The sequence below is a fragment of the Corvus hawaiiensis genome, chromosome 8 (assembly GCF_020740725.1).
Source record: "Corvus hawaiiensis isolate bCorHaw1 chromosome 8, bCorHaw1.pri.cur, whole genome shotgun sequence".
In the NCBI taxonomy this organism is placed as follows: Eukaryota; Metazoa; Chordata; class Aves; order Passeriformes; family Corvidae; genus Corvus; species Corvus hawaiiensis.
In genome coordinates, this window is record NC_063220.1 from 37,919,060 (window position 1) to 37,938,734 (window position 19,675).

At 52.9% G+C, this 19,675-nt stretch overlaps 2 protein-coding genes across 3 annotated transcripts; one reads left to right on the top strand and one right to left on the bottom strand.

The window, feature by feature from the left end:
- Positions 1-5,165, top strand: LOC125329738 (lysosomal acid lipase/cholesteryl ester hydrolase-like). 2 transcript variants are annotated; one of them, XM_048312069.1, is made up of 8 exons: positions 1-56; positions 197-314; positions 1,002-1,200; positions 1,458-1,567; positions 1,713-1,849; positions 2,283-2,420; positions 2,532-2,603; positions 4,606-5,165. In XM_048312069.1, exons 1-8 carry the CDS (start codon positions 48-50, stop codon positions 4,837-4,839), a joined length of 1,017 nt encoding a protein of 338 aa, XP_048168026.1. In that variant the 5' UTR covers positions 1-47; the 3' UTR covers positions 4,840-5,165. The 2 variants fall into 2 exon arrangements, with proteins under 2 accessions (XP_048168026.1, XP_048168025.1); XM_048312068.1 differs by lacking the exon at positions 1-56 and adding an exon at positions 3,592-3,660 and having other exon boundaries at positions 71-314.
- A 6,307-nt stretch (positions 5,166-11,472) lies between these two features.
- LOC125329739 (putative lysosomal acid lipase/cholesteryl ester hydrolase) lies at positions 11,473-15,602 on the bottom strand. The gene is made up of 9 exons (XM_048312070.1): positions 15,594-15,602; positions 14,204-14,321; positions 13,554-13,752; positions 13,330-13,439; positions 12,971-13,107; positions 12,683-12,829; positions 12,121-12,192; positions 11,825-11,890; positions 11,473-11,732 (listed from the first exon to the last, which is right to left on the bottom strand). The coding sequence occupies exons 1-9, from the start codon at positions 15,600-15,602 to the stop codon at positions 11,499-11,501; spliced, it is 1,092 nt and encodes a 363-aa protein (XP_048168027.1). The 3' UTR covers positions 11,473-11,498.
- Between the last annotated feature and the right edge of the window lie 4,073 nt (positions 15,603-19,675).

Here is a 19,675-nt window from a genome sequence, read left to right on the forward strand (position 1 = left end):
GGGAATGCCCCTTGAATTCCCGATTTCCTAAGAATCCGGAAGCAGGGATGAACATCGTAAGTGTGATGGCTTCGGAGCAGAGGCAGGAAGTGTCTGGGAAACAGCCAGCATTAAATAACGACAGTTAAATGTTACATCTAGGGATTTCCCTGGGGGAGCCCTGAAAACGGCGTTTTTGGCTTTCTTCTCGTTGCAGAGTGAAATGGTCTCCTTCTGGGGCTACCCCAGCGAGGAGTATAACGTGGTGACAGAGGATGGCTACATCCTTCAGCTGAACAGGATTCCTCATGGGAGAGCGAACGCCGGCTGCCAAGGTAAAACTGGTGCCATACAGGACACCCACACCTTGAGCCCTTCACTGGGACACCGGGGCTGGTGGGAGAGGGTTTGCAAGGCTCCCCGAGGCTTGGCATCTGTAGCATCAGTTCTGACGGACCAGGATTTGCAGGGAAGGCTGATCCCTTGCCGGGGATGTTCCCTCACCCTTCCTGGAGCCCTGAGCACTGACGGTCAGGCTGCAATCCCAGCAGAGAGAGGCAGCCCATCCATCCTGGTCATAAAGCTTGGGGTTTTATCCTGGGAGCCTGGCTCCCAAAACGTGCTCCTGCAGCTTTTTGGTGGGTCAGCAGACTGGTTTGGTGCTCCCTGAGGAGCCTCCAGGGGATCCTCTTGTCCTGTGAGGGGTGGTAACCGGGAGAGGGGGCTAGATCCATGAGAAAGTGCGTTTTTCCCATCACATCCCCAGGCTCCTCCGTGTTTGCCTGCAGAGCTCCCCGGGCAGCCCAAGTTCTGCCAGCACTTCCAGAGATTTTGGGGCTAAAGGCCAAGACAATGGCACAGTTGCCACGTAGCAAACCTGCTTTTTAAATGAAATCTAAGGGAACACCGACACAAACCTCCACAGATTTTGGCTGCCATGGGGATAACACTCCATAAACTATCTCAAAAGGTGCCAGACAGCATTAAAAACGCAGAGAGCCATCGTGCTGCCTGTCTTGCAGGTGCGAGACCTGTGGCACTCCTGCAGCATGGTCTCCTGGCAGAAGGCAGCTCCTGGATCACCAACTTGGCCAACAGCAGCCTGGGCTTCATCCTCGCAGATGCTGGCTATGACGTCTGGATAGGAAACAGCAGAGGGAACACCTGGTCCAGGAGACACCTGGCCCTGTCTCCCAAACGGGATGAATTCTGGGCTTTCAGGTAAAATGCGTTTGAGGATCTCAGGAACAGCCGAATTCTGTCAGGGCCACGCTGCCCTAGCTGGGGGATGAGTGAACCAGGCTGGACTGAAGCACATCCAACCCATTTTGAGTGAAAACCCCATGTGAAAACTCAGTAGGATGAAGAAGTTCATGGGGTGGTCCTGCCCTCCCTGCTGGTTTTGTGGTTCGCTGGTGACGGCTGTGCAGGTGTGGGTGCTGCTCCTCTCAGCAGCATGTCTGCTCTTCCCTCTGCAGCTTCGATGAGATGGCTAAGTACGATCTCCCAGCCATGATCAGCTTCATCGAGCAGAAAACAGGACAGAAACAGCTGTATTATATCGGCCATTCCCAAGGCACCACCATAGGTGAGTGGGTCCTTTTGACCACAGCATGAGATATCTCCATCCCCTCTGAGATTTGTAACATCACCCACTGAAATTAAACTGTGAGCATGAGTGCCTTGAAAGAGTAAACCATTTTTTTTTTCTGCTTCCCCCCTCCCCCTCCCAGGTTTTATAGCCTTTTCCACTATGCCCCAGCTGGCTCAGAAAATCAAGGTGTTCTTGGCTCTGGCACCCGTGACCACGGTGATATTTGCTCAGAGCCCGTTCAGAAAGCTCGCCTTCTTTTCCGACTACGGGCTTAAGGTTGGTCTGCACTATGTTCTGCCCAGCCAAAATGTAGCTTTTCATGGGGATTGTGAAATTACCTGTGGAATATTTCAGGTTGTTTACAGAGAGGGGAGCTCTGTGCTCCGCTTTCGTAATGAAGAGAAACACACATCTCACTACAGAACCTTCCAGTCCTGTCCTGAATTTGCTCCCCAGAATGTTCTGGCAGAATCAGAGCCAAAATGTTGGGGAATAAAACTGATGCAGAGGCTGTGGATTGAGCCCTGCCATGAATGTAAGAGATCATGCCCATGGAAAACAAGGAACAGAAGCATTTAATGGGGTGCAAGGGAGGCTTAGCTACGGGCAACCTTAACACAGGGACAAAATAGAAGTTGTAAAGTGGTGGTGCCTTGGGGAAAAGCACAACCAGACTTCCTTTTTGATGAGAACGTTTGCAATTTTACAGGAGATGTTCGGCACCAGGGAGTTCCTACCACACACTGCCCTGGGGCAGCTGCTCCTCTCCAGGTTCTGCATCTGCTCAAAGGTCTGCAAGGGCATCCTGGCTATGATTTTCGGGTTTAACTGGAAGAACACAAACATGGTATGTGGGAATAAATCTGCAGAGGGTCCTTCTGAAGGACAAAGCCTTGGCAGTGCCCTGTTTTGCGGAGCCAGGTGAATCCTGTTGTAAAATGTGCTCGTGTCCTCGCAGAGCCGATTCGATGTGTACGCGGGACACAGCCCGGCGGGGTCCTCAGTCCAGAACATCATCCACTGGCTGCAGGTAAGCCTTCCCAGGTTCCTTCCCGTGCCACACAGAGTGGCACTGGTCCCTCGTGGGGAGCCTGCTGTGCTGGTTGCTGTGAGACACACCCTTGTCAGATCTTTGCATGTTTTGTTTTCACCCCTCCACAAAATGCTCGGCAGATTTTTGAGCCGAGCGGCCCCAAAGGAGTGGATCTGTCAAGAGGAACACTTGGAGCTGAGTACCCTGCATCCACAGCAGGCACATTCCAGGGGTCTCGTTTCAGACCAGCTCCACTCCTGCCCTGCAGCCCAAGTGCCGTTAGTGGCAGAGATTCTTCTGGACAGCAGCCAATCAAGCTTATTACCGATAAAGCTGCTTATTTCTCCTTCTTCCCCTTGTGGGCATGAGAACAGTCACCACCAGAGCCCTTTGACACTGCAGCTGTGTTCTCCTTTCTCTTGCCCAAGCTAAAAATTTGCACAATTTCTTGTAGCTCATGGGTTCAGTCCGTGCACCTTCTCTGAGGCGTGTGCCACAGGCTGTACTCAGGGCACAGCTCCTTCCCAGGGTGGAATCCCTGCCCAGGAACCCCAGAAGAACTTTGTGGGGTTTGTAGCAAGAACCTACACTCCATTTTCTGAAGTGCTGCTGCTCAGAGGAGGGATCAAGCCACAGCCACCCTGAACCTTGTATTGCTGCTAGTCCTGTTCCAGTTAGACAAGAGACCTTCAGAGGCTCCTTTCCCCTTTGCTTGTGCAATTCAGGCCAATTCTCCAGCCCACAATATTTCTTCCCATCCTGGTGTTACCCACAAACATCAGAAACATAATGTCTGTCCATTTGTCCAAAACCATGACAATAATTACTTGTTCTGGGCTTAGGGCCAGACCTGTGAGATACACTTGAAAAGCCCTGCCCGCTCAGTGATGAAACCCAGCTTCTGAGGTTTGACTTTTGAGGGCTGACTGCACCCCCAGGGAACTGTGATCTCACTTAGACCACTGCATGTCTGAATTTGCTGCAGGGAGTCCATGGAGGGGCACTGAGAGCCTTTGACGGGGGGCACATGTACAACAGCCTTCGCTACAGACAGGTGAGGTGCTTCTGATGGCCACAGCCTTCCCTTCCCCTGGTGTCTTCCCATTCATGCCTCCTGTGGCTCCTTTTAATGTGTTCCTCTCTTCACAAGCTGGAAGTCAGGATCTCTGCTTGGAAAAACTGCGTTTTCCATCCTCAGCTCTATTTTGCAAATACCTTTCAAGTGGGATGAAACATTAGATGCTTTCCACTTGGGGAAATGGTCTCAGGTTACACCAGGCTGAATATTGGGAAAAACTTAGTCTCTGAAATAGTGGTTAAGCCTTAGAACAGAAAAAAAAAAGCTTCTTTCTTCCTTAAACGGGAAAAGTTGTTCAGAACGCAGCGTGCTGCTTAAGTGGATTAATTACACCTCAGGTAACAAGAGATGTTGCTGACAAATCACCTCAGGCAAGTCCTCAGGGCGTGGAGCTGAAACAACCCTCCAGAGGGTGTGGAGGTGAAACAACCCTCCAGAGGGTGTGGAGCTGAAACAACCCTCCAGAGGCGTTTCAGTGTCAAGAACTTGCAGCCAAGCACTTCCCTGCTGTCACTGGGCTGAAGGAAGCGCTGGTGACTGTGTGAGGTGTCACCACAAACCCTGGCAGGGTTCCTGGGAGGGAGCTGCAGAGGTCCCCAGCCCAACCTCCTGCTGGGAGCAGGAGGATCCAAGAGCATTAGATCAGGGCAGCCAGAGTTCTGCCTCCTCATCAAATCCTTCTGTAGTATCAGAACCAGAACTTCTAGCCGGGCAGAACAAATTGGCTAATTAATGTTAATTAAATTCGCTCACTAAATTGTAGCGCACAAGGCCACGCTGCATCTTTACTGAAGTTTCTCTTCTTTCTGGAAGAAAGGAGATCCGGTTTTTACTTCCCTCTGTACCCAAAGAGCAGCAATGCCTCCTGCACAGTGCATCATCTGGTGCATTCCAGCAGCACCCCCTTCTCCATCTCCTCAGGTGGGGCCGCCGCTCTACGACGTGAAGGACATGGAGGTGCCGACAGCCATCTGGAGCGCGGGGCTGGACTGCCTGGCCGACCCCCGGGACACCGCCCTCCTCCTCCCCCAGGTCAAGAACCTGGTCCACCACAAGCTGATTCCCCATTGGAACCACATGGATTTTGTGCTGGGCCTCGATGCCACCGAGGTTCTGTACCAGGAAATCCTTGACATCATGAAGAAGCATCTGTGAAGATGCTGGTTTGATTCGATAACTTTTTTTTTTTTTGCTGGTTTATCTCATAAGATTAAGTGCTGTCTCTGGTGGTATTTGAAATTTCTCTCTATTTGGAACACCTGAATATAGTTGATTAAAATATTCTGCTTTTAACTGGAGCAGTGACAGGGTGGGGCGTTAGGGACTGAGTCCGGAGAGCTGGCCGGATAAAGGACACGTACACCGATACGATTAAGCATTGTTCTCCCCTTATTGTTCAACTATGCCAACTTATAGTTACTTTTGCAAAGATTCACGCCCAGTCCCTCTAGATGGCCTCTAATCAGAGGGGGAGCCGGGCAGCTGTATACCTTGCCAAGGACTCTCAGGGCTGCCTGCAGCCAGGGGCCAGTTCAGGGGCTTTTCCTCAGCAAACCTGGGTTGTCCTTTTCAGGGGTATCATATGCCCCTGTTCCACAAGGAATCCCTCTACAGTGGGGGGAGGAGCCTTCATGCTATTCCTGGCTGGCACTGCATTGCCTTTCTTTTTCCACTTTCTTTTCCTCTTTTTCCTTTTTATTTTATTTTTTTCTTTTTTTTTGTGCCTTTATCAGTGACACAAAGTTCATTATTGCTGTCTCAGGTCTGGCACTGTTATGCTTAAAACCATCAAGGTGGATCAGAAGGAGATCCAACAGATCTGTGGTAAAAAACACCAGAATTAGGATCCCAGAATGTTTTGGGTGGGAAGGACCTTAAAACTCTTCCAGTGCCACCCCTGCCATGGGCAGGGACACCTTCCACTGTCCCAGGCTCCAAGTCCCAATGTCCAGCCTGGCCTTGGGCACTGCCAGGGATCCAGGGGCAGCCCCAGCTGCTCTGGGCACCCTGTGCCAGGGCCTGCCCACCCTCCCAGGGAACAATTCCTTCCCAATATCCCATCTATCCCTGCCCCCTGGCAGTGGGAAGCCACTCCCTGTGTCCTGTTTTTGAGGCCCTTTTAAATAGTTTCTCTCCATCTTTCTCCCTTCAGGTACTAGAAGTACATCTCCCTGAAGATAAAACAGTACCAGTGGTTTTGAATTCAATAAAAATTGTAATTAATCACATTTTTAATGTGGCTGGGTTTGGGCGGTTTTTTTTCCTTTCAATGACTGAGAGGTGAGAAATGAATGAATCCTGAAGAGAAATTACAAGTCAGGCAGTCCCGCATGTGATTCTGGTGCAGAATGAATAAAGTCCATATAAAAAGGGGGAGTTAGGGTATTCACAAAGTGTCTGCGTCTTAGGGTTTATCTGAGAGGTGATAAGATTGAGTGGTGATCTCAGAGGTGCTGTGATGTGTCGATGATTATTTTCTTTAGCCTGAAGGAAGGGCAGTTATTTTACAGCAATAAAATATTTGGCTGCTCCCATCAGCCAAAATGCTGAGGCCCATCAGAAAATCTCGATAAACCCCTCAGTGGTGCGACCAGCAGAAGAACCAGCTGTTTTCAGGGAGGGAGAATCCAGCTGTGAGGCAAAGCAATATTTCATGGAGAAATTACTCAAAATCAGGCACTGGTGTAGGGTCGGATTTTCGGTCTGTTGTGCTTCCTTTAAAATTTCCTGGAAGATCTGCATCGCCCTGAGAAGCAGCGTAGATCAGTCAGAGGTCTGGGGGAGAGCAGCCGTTCCAAGTGCTGCTGTGGGTTATTTTTGCTACCAGAATTCCTGGCTATAATTTGCTTGGCTGAAGCGAAGGACAGAGATTCCTCCCTGGTGCTGGACGTCCTCATGCCGGCCTTGCTGACCGCTGCAGTGGCCTTTGGGGACAAGCTTCCCAGGGGGACCGTGAGCAAAGCCACTGGCGGTGACACAGCGATGACGTGCTTGTTCCCCTGCTGCTTCCCTCACTGTCCTGCCCTAAGCCTTTCTCCTCTGAGCAGCAAAGGCAGCAAGCAAAATGAGAATTTGATGATGTTTATTTGTGCAAAGAAGCTCGCATTTGTTACAGTTTCCTGGTGTATCACAAAGCCACGTCGATGGCAGCAAATAACTCGCGGTTTTGGTCTTTTTCCACCCATTTTCCCCCCAAGTATGCAGCTTCTGCCTCATTCCAGGAAGCTTTCTGTAAAATTGTCTTTTTAGGTAATGCTCGTCACCTAATCTGTTTATTCAGTTTGTTCAAGACAGTCCATTTCCAGTAAATACTTTTCTCTCTACTAAGAAAATTACTTGTAAATTTTATCGGGTGATCAGATTATCGGATTTGGATATTGTTTGCTTTTCTGTCTTTATGAGATTCTCTAAGCATCTTTCTGTAGTACAAATTCTTGCTTAAGTTAATCCTATTTAAACACATCTCTTCTTTTTTTTTTTTTTTTAATTCTCTTTCCAGTTCTGCAGCAACCATTTGCCCAAAGCCAAAAACCAAAAAATTTAAAAATGCGGCCTCGCTTGGTATTTTGCCATGGGGACAAAAGGGCTTTTCCTTGGTTGCTTTGTCTCCTTTTGCTGTGCCTAAACATTTTCTTTCCCTTTTAAAAGCCCGAGACAAAGCTGTGACCCAAATCCTGGCTGGAATGAAAATAAATCAGCTGCCAGCAGCGGGAGACATTTGCAGATGAGGCATGTGGCAGGACCCAGGAGGTGTAGGAATAAATGAGTGAAGAACCCCCAAATCGTCCCCTGGGGTCAGGACTGTACAGGGGGGACACCCCAGGGTGACACAGCATTCCCTGCCTCCGGTCCCAATGGGCACCCGGGCAGCTGGGATACACAGTGCAGACCAAAAGTCCCAAATTACCACTCTGGGAGGGTTTTCCTGTTTGCCATCAGTGCCTGGCACCCACGTGGTCCCGTCCCAGCTGGAGGGGCCGTGGCTGCCCTGACCTCTTCCCAGCCCCGCTCCTGTGGCAGGTCCAGTGACACTGCCACCATGGGCTGCCACCCTGCTCCTGCCCAGCTGCCCAGTCTGGCCTGCTGGCCCTTGCTGGGAGCACTGGGAAGGCACCAGGGACCGCAGGGCAGTGCAGTGAGGCCATCACCGCCCTGCAGAGGGACAGGAGCTCTGTCATTGCAGGCTGCTCTGGTGGGAAAGGCTGGCTCCACACCTGCTAAGCCAGCAGGTCTGTCCCGGGGCTGGCGGGCCAACGCGTCCCCAGAGAAAAGGCTAAACAAAGAAATAAACAGACAGCCTTTTGCCACGGGGCTCCTGGGAGAGCAAGCCGGCTTTGATGCGGCACCCGTGACAGCCAGACCTGCTGGCCCTGGGCTCCTGAGCTTCTCTGGTGCGGTGAGCAGGTTGAGTCGTTTGTGAAAGAATCGGGAAGCAATATAAACCAGTGCTCGGGACTCTGAGTTCTCACAGGTTTGTGGGTGGAATAACACGAGCCTGGCTTCATTTCACTTGAAAAAGGCACCTGAAGTGTGCTGTTTGAAGGTGCAGCCTTAAACACAGGTGTGACCCACCCTCCTCAGCCTCAGGACTGCGTTGCAAATCGCTGGCAACAGCCTCCCAATCCCGTGTGCCAATTCCTTACTTTTGCCAACCTGTTATTAGGCAATCTATTGACAGACTGACTTCGAAGTGAATCCCTCTCCTTTCCCTCTTCAGGTCAGAGGTTGGAATATCTTTGCAGAGCCTGAGCTGGGCTCAGTGTTGTGCAGAGCCCCTCAGTGTGGCTGGTGCTGGTGCTGGTGCTGGTGCTGGTGCTGATGGCACCACCAGCTGCCTTCCTTACAGGGATCTTATGACGCTTTGAGCCCAGCTTTGCAGCCCCACAAGCTGCTCAGCTGACGTCAGTTTGGGTTAGAGAGCAATGCTTTATCCTTTAAACATATTTATCTCTCTGTTAAAGGGCGGGGGATGCAGAGGTTGCAAATTAATCCCACTGAGGTTTAATCCACCCAGACCGTCAGCATTTTTATTTTCTTTGGATTGGAGGTCCTAAAACCTTCTGCTGTGGGTGTCATCTGCCACGTGCAGAGACTTGCAGGCAGAATCCTGCACAGCTCCACAAACCACTGCTGGCCAGCACGTGTAATAGAGAGATGGGTCTGACATAAATAACCTGCAATAAACAGAATAAACGAATCCCATGTAATGAACAGATGGGGCTGCTGGGCTGAGCATGAGCATGCCCACCACACCTGAGGAGTGGCTCTGCTGGCTGGGCAGGCATCAGCGAGGTGGGGAGATGGCACCAGCATCTCTGTGCCTTGGAAAACCTAGAGCTGCTCTTTCTGACCATCCACCTGATCGGGTTTTCACTCCGAGCTTTTTCTCCAGAGTCCTGGAGTGGCTGACAAGATAGAGGTAGCTCAGTTCTCATCACTGGGCCGCACCAAGGATGCCCTGTTGATGCAGATGATCTTTCTGATGCCAGCTTCTGGCAATACCCTGCCATTCCCATCCCTGGCAAGGTGAAAGGCACAGACAGAGGACTCACCCATCCTGGTGCTGGGCTGCTCTGCTCCTACAAGCTGGCAGATGAATGGCTTTGGTGATTGCAGGGGTTATCTCTGAGCAGTCCTGCTGATAAGGTAGAATCCAGAAAGTGAGATGCTCAGCCTTGCCAGCTGTCCTCAGAGCTCAAAACTAAGTCATGGCATTATCAATTCCTGCCCTGTTTAATGCAGCACAAATCTAAGCCAAAAAATAAAAACATATATACCTTTGATTCCAGAGAGTCAGTAACAAGTTAGCCCCTCCAGGGTAAACAGAGTGGCTGAAATTTACTCCTCTAGCCCTGACCTTCTTTTTCATTTCAACAGTAAGGAGCTAAACAGGATGAGCAAGAAAAGCTTGGCAAGGAGCTGTGTGATTGGAGAGGGATAGCTGGGTGGATTTGTGAGGTGAGGAAGGGCTCGGCCTCTCTGAGCTCTCCTCGCACATTTCATCACCAGCAAATCACCAGGTTTTGAACTTTACTCAGCGCAGCGAGGAGGATCTGGTGAGGAGAATCTCCTGCTTCTCTGCCCTTTACCAGCTGTGCCCAGCTCAGAGCCCCCCGGGCCAGATGTGGCCTCTTTCCACCAGTGGCTGTCACAAGGTCACTTTCCTCCCCTCCCATGCCTAAACCCACAAACCACAGCACGCCCTCGATTCCTGGAGTAAAAATTCACACTAGCAATGCTCTGAGCCAGCAAAGGCTGAGAAGAAACCCCAACACAGCAGATCTCCTGCAAACCCAGCAAGCCCAGCAAGCCAAGGGCTGGAGCTTGGCCGTGCTGCAAGACTTTATTGCAATCTCTATGCTCACAGAGGGCAGGCAGAAATCCCAGCATTGCTTTTAAAAGCATTGAATCAGTGTGGAACAGAGGCACAGGAGACATTTTTAAGGAGGGCATCCCTCACACAAAGCCCGTGCCCCCAGGCAGGTGGGAACGGGTGGCTCCTCCATCCTGGGGCAGCACGTGGATGGATTCATAGATGGATTCATGGATGGACTCATGGACGGATTCAACCAATTGATTCATGGATGGATTCAATCAGTGGATTCATGGATGGATTCAATCAATAGATTCATGGATGGGTTCACAGATGGATTCATGGATGGATTCATAGATGGATTTATAGATGGATTCATGGATGGATTCATGGACAGATTCAACCAATTGATTCATGGATGGATTCAATCAGTGGATTCATGGATGGGTTCATGGATGGATTCAATCAATGGATTCATGGATGGGTTCATGGATGGATTCATAGATGGATTCATGAATGGATTTAATCAATAGATTCATAGATGGATTCATGGATGGATTTATAGATGGATTCACAGATGGATTAAATCAATAGATTCATGGATGGATTTATAGATGGATTCACAGATGGATTCAATCAATGGATTCATAGATGGGTTCATAGGTGGATTCACGGATGGATTCAACCAATAGATTCGTGGATGGGTTCATGGACAGATTCGATCAATGGACTCATGGATGGATTCATGGATGGGTTCATGGATGGATTCATGGATGGATTCAATCAATAGATTCATGGATGGATTAATGGATGGATTTATAGATGGATTCATGGATGGATTTATAGATGGATTCACAGATGGATTCAATCAATGGATTCATGGACAGATTCAATCAATAGATTCGTGGATGGGTTCATGGGTGGATTCAATCAATGGACTCATGGATGGGTTCATGGATGGATTCATGGATGGATTCATGGATGGGTTCATGGATGGGTTCATGGATGGGTTCAATCAATGGATTCATAGATGGATTCATAGATGGATTCATGGACGGATTCAGTCAATAGATTCGTGGATGGGTTCATGGATGGATTCAATCAATGGACTCATGGATGGATTCATGGATTGGTTCATGGATGGATTCAATCGATGGATTCATGGATGGATTCATGGATGGATTCATGGATGGGTTCATGGATGGGTTCATGGATGGATTCATAGATGGATTCATGGATGGATTCATGGATGGATTCAATCAATGGATTCATGGATGGGTTCATGGATGGATTCATGGATGGATTCATAGATGGATTCATGGATGGATTCATGGATGGATTCATGGATGGATTCATGGATGGGTTCATCGATGGATTCATGGATGGGTTCAATCAATAAATTCATGGATGGATTCAATCAATGGATTCAATCAATGGATTCATGGATGAATTCATGGATGGGTTCAATCAATGGATTCAATCAATGGATTCATGGGCAGATTCATGGGTTTTCCTCCATCAGGGCCACCATGCGCCTGTACATGCGCTGTGGGGCGTTCAGGCCCCAGTGGTGGTCAAAGTGGTTCCAGTCGGGGAAGTGCTCATGGTGGACAATGTTGGCGAGGCGGGACAGCAGGAGCTGGGTCTCTACAGGGGGACTCACCCAGTCGTTCCCCCCGCTCCACAGGGCCACGGGCACCCTCATGACTTCGATCCTGTAAAAGGGCGGTATCGGCTGGGAAGGAGAAAAGCACTCCTGTTATTTGGGGCTCTGGTGGATGGGGTGTGATCCCCCATCCCGATCCCAGCCAGCCCCATCCCATTCACCTGGTTGTATTTCTCCATGTTTCTCAGCCCGTAGTCAAACTGCTTGAACTCCCCAGTTTTGGCAGTCTGGAAGGCAGAGGCAAAGGGTTAATCCAGGTAATGCCCTGGATCAGCCCGCTCGACAGCTGTGGCTTTTGAGACACCTTGGTGCTGCAGCTTAAAAATCCCTTTTATCTCTTGGCTTTGATTCTACCTCCTTACCCGTCTCCAGAGTGAATGAAGCAGCATTTGAAAATACCATATTCACAGATGAAAAGAAAGAAAAGTTAAAGTAGTTATAAAATCAGAGTCTCTACCTGTCCCCAGTGCAGAAGAGTTTTTACTGATGTGTAGTCTGGAAAATGAGATATGTATACATCCAGTCGGCTCTACGGGAAAAAGAAAGTATTTTCAAAGTGAGTTGGGAAGGATGAGAATCTGTCTAGGCAAAAAACCTCAAACATTCTCCCTATCACTGCAATATAAAAGTTACATGCTCTTTGTTCTTTAGCAGCTTTATTCTGCTCAGAGCTACAAGTAGCTTTCAAAGGCAAGCCACTTAATCAGTATTTTAGAGTGCAAATACAACTGGTCCAGTCATTCTTTGGTTATTTTCTTCTGTAAACTTGTTGCATGTCAGCTGAGAATGAGGCAGGAGTTTCCTTTCCCTAAGGGACGAGAGCACGAGTGATTCTCTCTTAGCAAAGACTCTGTTAGGTTTAACACCGTGACACCACTGGAGGAAATCTCCAAATAACCGCTGCCTTTTGCACCTTGTTTTGGGGATTTGCACTCATTTTTGTGTCTCATTAACTATCTCCAGGTGTCTGGGAAGACCAGAGAGGGTTGTGACCTGGACGGAGAGTCTGGTGCACCCACCAGGTTCAGGTTCTCCCAGTTGTACCCTCCAACGAGGAAGATCTCGTTGGCACACGCTTCGGCTGCCAGTGGCCTGCTGCACTTCTCAGCCAGGAGGATCTTCTCCCTCCTCCCCACCAGAACCAGCTCTCTGGTTCCAAACAGTCCCTGCAAGAGCACGAGGGATGATGTCAGGAGCTCCAGCACCCACCAGAGGCGCAGGGTCAGTGCACAGTGGCAATGCAGGGGGTAGGAGTTGCCAAAAGCCCCTGGATTTTGGGCGTAACAACACACAGACCCCTCCTGTACCTTCAGTGCCAGGTCTGGCAGAAAGGCTAACTTTAGCACGGGGCCCCGGGCGTGGTGGAAGGTGTACAGAGGAGACAGGGCAAAGAAGAGTTTGATTTTCTCAGCCAGGCGTGGCAAGCTGGAAAACGCTATGAAACCTGGAAAGCAGGATGAGATCACAATGAGAACCCCAGCTTACCCCAGACCCCGTGTTTGAGGTGCAGGGTTTGAACAGAAAAACCACTCCTGGATGCCAGCACAGCCTGGGATAGATGGGCAGGACGTGGCAAACCCCTCCCACACAGCCTCCGCTTTGGGATGGACATTGATGCCTCTTGCCCTGCTCCCCCCACCGCCCTCTCCTCCCCCTCCTCACTCACCCAGGGAGTTGCCCTGAGCGTGGCCGACGTAGAACAGCCTCTCTTGCTCAGTTTGCATCAGGATGAAGCCCACCATGGCCGGGAGGTCGTACATGGCCATCTCGTGGAAGCTGCGTGGCAAAGGGAGAGCCTAGAGGAGATTCCCACCTCCCAACCCCCCACGGACGCCAGGGGCTCAGCGCTGACAGCCCAGCACCCCAGCCCCGTCCTTGGTGGGCTCTGACCTGAAATCCCAGAACTCCTCGGAGGCGATGGACAGGTTGAGGTGCCGGCGGGACCAGCTGTTGCCCCGGTTGTTCCCGATCCAGACGTCATATCCTGCGTCCGCCAGGATGAAGGCCAGGCTGCTGTCAGGGAAATTGTCCACCCAGTCACCACCATCCAGGCAAAACCCATGCACTATCAGCACAGGCAGCTTGGATCCTGGAAGAGGAGATATCAGGTAGCTGGCAGAAGAAGACGCCTTTCCCATACGGAAATAAAACACCCCTGTGCATCTTGATACTGCTTTCTGCAGGCTGCACATTAAACATTCCCTTCTCCCATTGTTTCTCTGGTTATGCCAGTGGTTTTTTGTGTTTGGGGGGCTTTTGCCATTCCAGGCCCTGAGCCTGGACCTTGGACCAGGGGTTTGCTGCAGGGGAGAAGCCACTGGGGCTTGCTGGGTCACACCGCCCCTTCTCAGGTGCAGCAAAACACAACGCTGAGCTCCTGAATCCCCAGGGACAGCTCAAGGCAGCCAGGAAAAAACACCTCATCCCTCTTCCAGCTGCCCAAACCATGCCTGAAGGCACAGGCATTCCCACTGGTTCCTCTTGCATCTGGGCACCGGGCAGGGTCACAGCTGGTCCTCCCTTGGTGAGGCTGAGCCCACCTGAGGGCCCAGGGTCCCCCCTGCCGTGGGGAATCCGGTTGAGGCTCAGGAAGTAGCCGTCCTCTGTCATCACGTCGTACTCCTCGCTGGGATACCCATGGAAAAGGATCTTCTGGCTCTGCAGGGACAAGGGTGCAAGGGCAGAGGGGGACCCAGCTCCCTGTGCCTGCCTCAGCTTCACCCTCTCCTGCCACCCACGTTCCCCAGAGTCACCCACGTTCCCCGGTGTCACCCATGTTCTCCAATGTCACCCACATTCCCTGGTGTCACCCACATTCTCCGGTGTCACCCACATTCCCCAGTGTCACCCATGTTCCCTGGTACCATCCACATTCCCCAGTGTCACCCACATTCCCCAGTGTCACCCATGTTCCCTGGTATCATCCACATTCCCCAGTGTCACCCACATTCCCCAGTGTCACCCATGTTCCCTGGTATCACCCACATTCCCCAGTGTCACCCACATTCTCCGGTGTCGCCCACATTCCCCGGTGTCACCCACATTCTCCGGTGTCACCCACGTTCCCCGGTGTCACCCACATTCCCCGGTGTCACCCACATTCTCCGGTGTCGCCCACATTCCCCGGTGTCACCCACATTCTCCGGTGTCACCCACGTTCCCCGGTGTCACCCACGTTCCCCAGTGTCACCCACATTCCCCAGTATCACCCACGTTCTCCAGTGTCACCCACATTCCCTGGTGTCACCCACGTTCCCTGGTGTCACCCACATTCTCCGGTGTCACCCACATTCCCCAGTGTCACCCACGTTCCCTGGTGTCACCCACATTCTCCGGTGTCACCCACGTTCTCCAGTGTCACCCACATTCCCTGGTGTCACCCACGTTCCCCGGTGTCACCCACATTCCCCGGTGTCACCCACGTTCTCCAGTGCCACCCACATTCCCTGGTGTCACCCACGTTCCCCAGTGTCACCCATGTTCCCCGGTGTCACCCACATTCCCTGGTGTCACCCACATTCCCCAGTGTCACTCATGTTCTCCAGTGTCACCGACATTCCCTGGTGTCACCCACGTTCCCCGGTGTCACCCACATTCCCCGGTGTCACCCACGTTCTCCAGTGTCACCCACATTCCCCAGTGTCACCCATGTTCTGCAGTGTCACCCACGTTCCCCAGTGTCACCCACGTTCCCCGGTGTCACCTCCATCGGAAGGAACTAGAGGAAGAGCAGGAAGAGGCCAAGCCCAAGCTGAGGGCATGAAGTGAGTGACACCAGTGCAAATATGGGGGATTTTTGATGTCCCAAGGCCCCCAGACGAGGCCAGGTGAAGCTGTCAGGGCGGGGTGAGCAGAGCTGGTCCCTTGGGAAGGACTTTGGGCACACCACACACGGGTCCCGCAGGGGGTGGTGGCCCTCCCAGCACTTACGATGTTCATGAACCTCTCAGGGTTGTACACTTCTTCAGCACCTGGGATGGCATCTTCCAGCCCCTGGGCCAGGCACAGGGCCACCAGCAGCAGCCACATCTCACCCATCCGCAGCACCTGGGGGAGAGCGGGGCTGGCTGAGCAGGGCTGTGGGTGCTCCAGAGGCACAAGGAACACCGTGCAGCCCCAGCACAGCCCAAGCCTGATGCTGCCACAGGGAGCAGGTGTCTACAACCCCCTGTGCACTTTGGAACCCACCCCAAGCCTCTCTTGCTGACCATTCCCATTCAGTCCAGTTCCAGCTGCAGTGTGGGACAAGCAGCCTCCCGCCACCCCCTGCCTGGGATAAGCATCAGGGTGCTCCCAGGGAAGTCCTTAGGCTTTCAGGAAAAGCATTTCAGGGGAAGAATCCTCCCCCAAAAAGGAGGGGTGGTGTCAGAGCTCCATCCTGCAGGAGCTTCCCTGCTCCATCCATGCCTTGGATGCTTTATAGCTCCTTGCCAGGTGCTCCTGGATCGCCCTGCCAACCACAGCACCCAGCCCAAGGCATTCCAGACTCAAGGACAGATTTTCCAAAGTCCATTTCCCTGATGATCAAGTCGCAGGAGCTGAAGATGGCTCTCTGCCTCCCAGAGTGTATTTTCCCAGTAGCCTTATTGCATGGAAAGCTTTCCTGGGCTGCTCAGGAAAATGGAACACCCCCCCCCACACACTGCAGAGCACCATGTGGGTCACAGGAAAAGCTCCCTCTCACCCAGGAAAACAAAGTGCTAACTCAGGCCTTGCTCTGTGTTCCAGCCCACCACCACCACCTTGGTGCCTCCCATCTCCACGTGCAGGTGAGAAGGGATGTCCTGGGGTGAAGCTGCTCTGGTGGCTGAGGGGAGGAGAGGTCGGACTGCCCATGCTCCTGCAGGCAAACCACACCACTAAACCTGACCTCCCCTTGTCCTGCCCAGCTGCCCAACACCACTGGCCACGACTGCAGGCTGGGCTCAGTGCCAATCACCACATTTAGATGCTTTTGGTTCTCCAACCTGCGTGTGGAACGAAGGTGGGCAGGACAGCAGGAAAGCAGGAGCTGCAGTGGCCACCTCCTCACCCAGCTGAGTTGCACACAGACGCAGGCAAGACATTGCAGGCCATGCCTGGGGACATCAGGGACTGACCAAATTGCTGAAATAACCACTTCAGTGTGGATTACAAGGGACAGAGGAGGCAGGCCTGCTCAGGAATCAGGAGATGCCAGAACAACATGATCCTCACTGCTGTTTGCTTGTTGCTAAACCCACAGGAGTTTCACACCAATTGCATCCTCTTGTTGAGCTTGTCACTTAGGAAAGGGCTTCTTTCCCTTGAGGCCACATCCCCTGCCCAGAGAGGCATCAAATCCCTGCCAGATTCTGCCCCTGTGGTCCATCTCCCTCAGATCTGCGCCCAACCCTGCACTTCACCACATACAAGGACACCTCCCTCTGCTCCATGACCTGCAACAGCCCACGCCAGGCCTGTGGTTTCTGTGGCTCCTGCACATTCTGTGATGAGAGTTTCCCCCTCCCAATGCCCCCTCTCCCAGCTCCTGAGCTTTGGCACTGAGTTTTCCCACGTGTTGGAGGTCACCCCCATGCTGAAGGCTCTGCTGCCCACCCCAGCGTCACCCAGATGTTATAGTGGCACACCAAGCTGTGCCTCAGAGCCCACAGATGTCAGAGAGAGTGCTGGCAGCCAGCATTCAGCAGCCACAAAAACAACTCCTCCTGGTGTCCCAGGGCACGGGCAGCCAGGGTGGAGGAGAGCAGAGGTGGTCCCTGCTCCTCCTCAAAGCTGCTGTTCCCCAGGCACCAGCCCTGGCTAATGCAAGCAAGCCCCTGCACCCCATCCCCTTCAGAGAGACCAGATGGATGCAGACCCAGGAAAATGTCTGACCACCAAGTTCTCCGCACACGAAACGCACAGCTGGAGGGAAAACAAAGCCTCTTCACTCGGCTGGGATCCTTTCTTTCAGCACCAGCCTGGGCTAGAAGGAGAGCAGACACCGCTCACCGACCTGACCTGCTGCTCCAGGCCCTCCGTGCAGTCGGGGGGGTTGGTGGCACCGAGGGAACCAGTCTGTGGCATCGAGGGGACCAATCCTCTGGGCTTATAAAGACACCCAGAGAGGTTGGGACTTGTCCATCAACACCAGGAAGCCCAGTCCCTCCCCAGTCCCACAGCCCAGTGCTCCTCTCCAGCCCGATGAGTCGGACACTGCACCCCAAGCCCCCGGGAGCTCAGCAGCAAAGAGCCACATCCTAAAGGCTGGGCAGTGTCCCCATCACCGGGATCACACAGGCCTTGTGGCGTCCTCCAGCTGGGAGCTGCACTTTTGGCCTTCCTTGGCAGAGGGATTGCAGCTGCTGTGCCTGTGCTCTGGGCTTGCCAGGCTGCTCATCCCGGCTTGCCAGGTGTAGGTCCCTGCTGGTGACACCTGCCAGCTCTGCATGTGAGCACCAGGCTCAGGGACAGGGCTCAGGGACCACGCCTGGGCTGGAAAGAAAAGGGCAGATCTCACCCAGGTAAGGAGGCAGAAATACCACTTTCACCTGACACTGACTGAGTTTTGTCAGCGTGGACATCCCAAGGGTGGAAATCCAAAGGGTGCAAAGCCAGTCTCCCGTGGGCAGGGGTGACAATCAGCCCTCCACGATGGCTCTGAGTCCATGGGCCCCTTCAACCACATTTTCCAGCCCCACCCATCACCCCTCCTCCTGCCAGGAGAGCAATAATGGTGGGAAGGGACCTTTGGAATCTCCATCCCAGCCTGCTGCTCGCCCTGGTTTGGGGTGGAATCACTGCTGAGCAGAGTATTTCCTCTGTCAGTGCAAAGCGCCTCTGGCTTGGATGGACACACGTTTGTTGTGGTTTTCACCAGCAGAATTATTGTTTGGGCTTTTTCCTGGATTTAATGAAAGAGCAGGATGTGGCAGGAGCTCTGTTTAATTACAGGGCCTTTGGGTGCTGTTCCCCACCCCCAGCCAAGGTCCTGCAGGAAGGAGGCTGCTCTGCTGACAGCTACAGAGAGGTGGCACAATGCTGGGTTAGGAGTTCCCTGCCCCGATGGACCCTTCGGGCAGCACCAGGCACGGACCTGACAAGGCAAAGTCAGGCATTCCTTCAAGGAAAGAGAGCAAAACCCATGCTGAGAAGTGACAGAGAACAAAGCAGGCTTAATCTCCAACCTGACCTAGGGGCAGCCTCCACCAGCAGAAATGATGAGAGTCTCCCTCAGCTTCCCTGCTACTCCAGCTTGGGCATCCAACACTCATCCCGTGACCCCCCGAGGTCACCTGCTCCTTCCCACCGCCCCGGAGCCCCACGGCTGGGGAGCTGCTCCCCAAAACCTGCCTGTCCCTAGCCCAGCTCACGACCTTCAGGCCGTGGTTCCCTGCAGAGCTCACACAGCCCCAGAGTCCCCTGGTGCCACCAGAGCTGAGATGCACAGAGCTCTGCAGGCAGAGCTGCACAGACCTTCTGCTCCTCCCCAGAACGCGCCAGGTACAGCAAAGCCAGACCCCACCAGGGACACTCCCCATGACGGGCCGCCAGGACTCGGCCAGGTCTGTCCCTGTGTCCTCACAAGCAGCTTCTGGCCTCCAGGCTCACCTTCATCTCCCTCAGTGGCTTGCAAGGAGCCTGATAAACCTTTCTTGGTCCTTCAGAGGTCCTTCCTCTCCCAAAACTCCCGTTCCCCTCTGTGCCTCTCTGGACAAGCCGCGAGCCCACGGCTCTCCCTCGGCCTTCCCCCCCCTATTTGTCCAGCCCCTGCCCCACCTCCTTAAGCTCTCCTCCTGGACAGGCTTGGCCACTTTTGGGAAGGATGACTCCATACCCGGCCGTCCAGCTCCCCTCCAGACAGAGGAGATGTGCTGCTCATGCAAGCCCTGGGAGGGGATTATCCCCTCTGCCTGGCACTGGGCAGGGCTGTATCTCGATGCAGAATCCAGATTTGGGTTCCCAGGGACTATTGGGACACCCCCACACCGGAGGGAGCCCGGGGATGGTGGGTAGACACCCAGGCCGAGGTGCAAGGAGAGGCTGGGGGA

Excerpts from the sequence above, each read along its gene's own strand:
- LOC125329738 (XM_048312068.1), top strand. The coding sequence starts at position 203 with ATGGTCTCCTTCTGGGGCTACCCCAGCGAGGAGTATAACGTGGTGACA. Across the intron at positions 2,604-3,591 it reads ACATCATCCACTGGCTGCAG|GGAGTCCATGGAGGGGCACT; the intron begins GTAAGCCTTCCC and ends AATTTGCTGCAG. Across the intron at positions 3,661-4,605 it reads ACAGCCTTCGCTACAGACAG|GTGGGGCCGCCGCTCTACGA; the intron begins GTGAGGTGCTTC and ends CCATCTCCTCAG.
- LOC125329739 (XM_048312070.1), bottom strand. Across the intron at positions 13,753-14,203 it reads GGGGGACCCTGGGCCCTCAG|GATCCAAGCTGCCTGTGCTG; the intron begins GTGGGCTCAGCC and ends CTCCTCTTCCAG. Across the intron at positions 11,733-11,824 it reads ACATGGAGAAATACAACCAG|CCGATACCGCCCTTTTACAG; the intron begins GTGAATGGGATG and ends TCTCCTTCCCAG.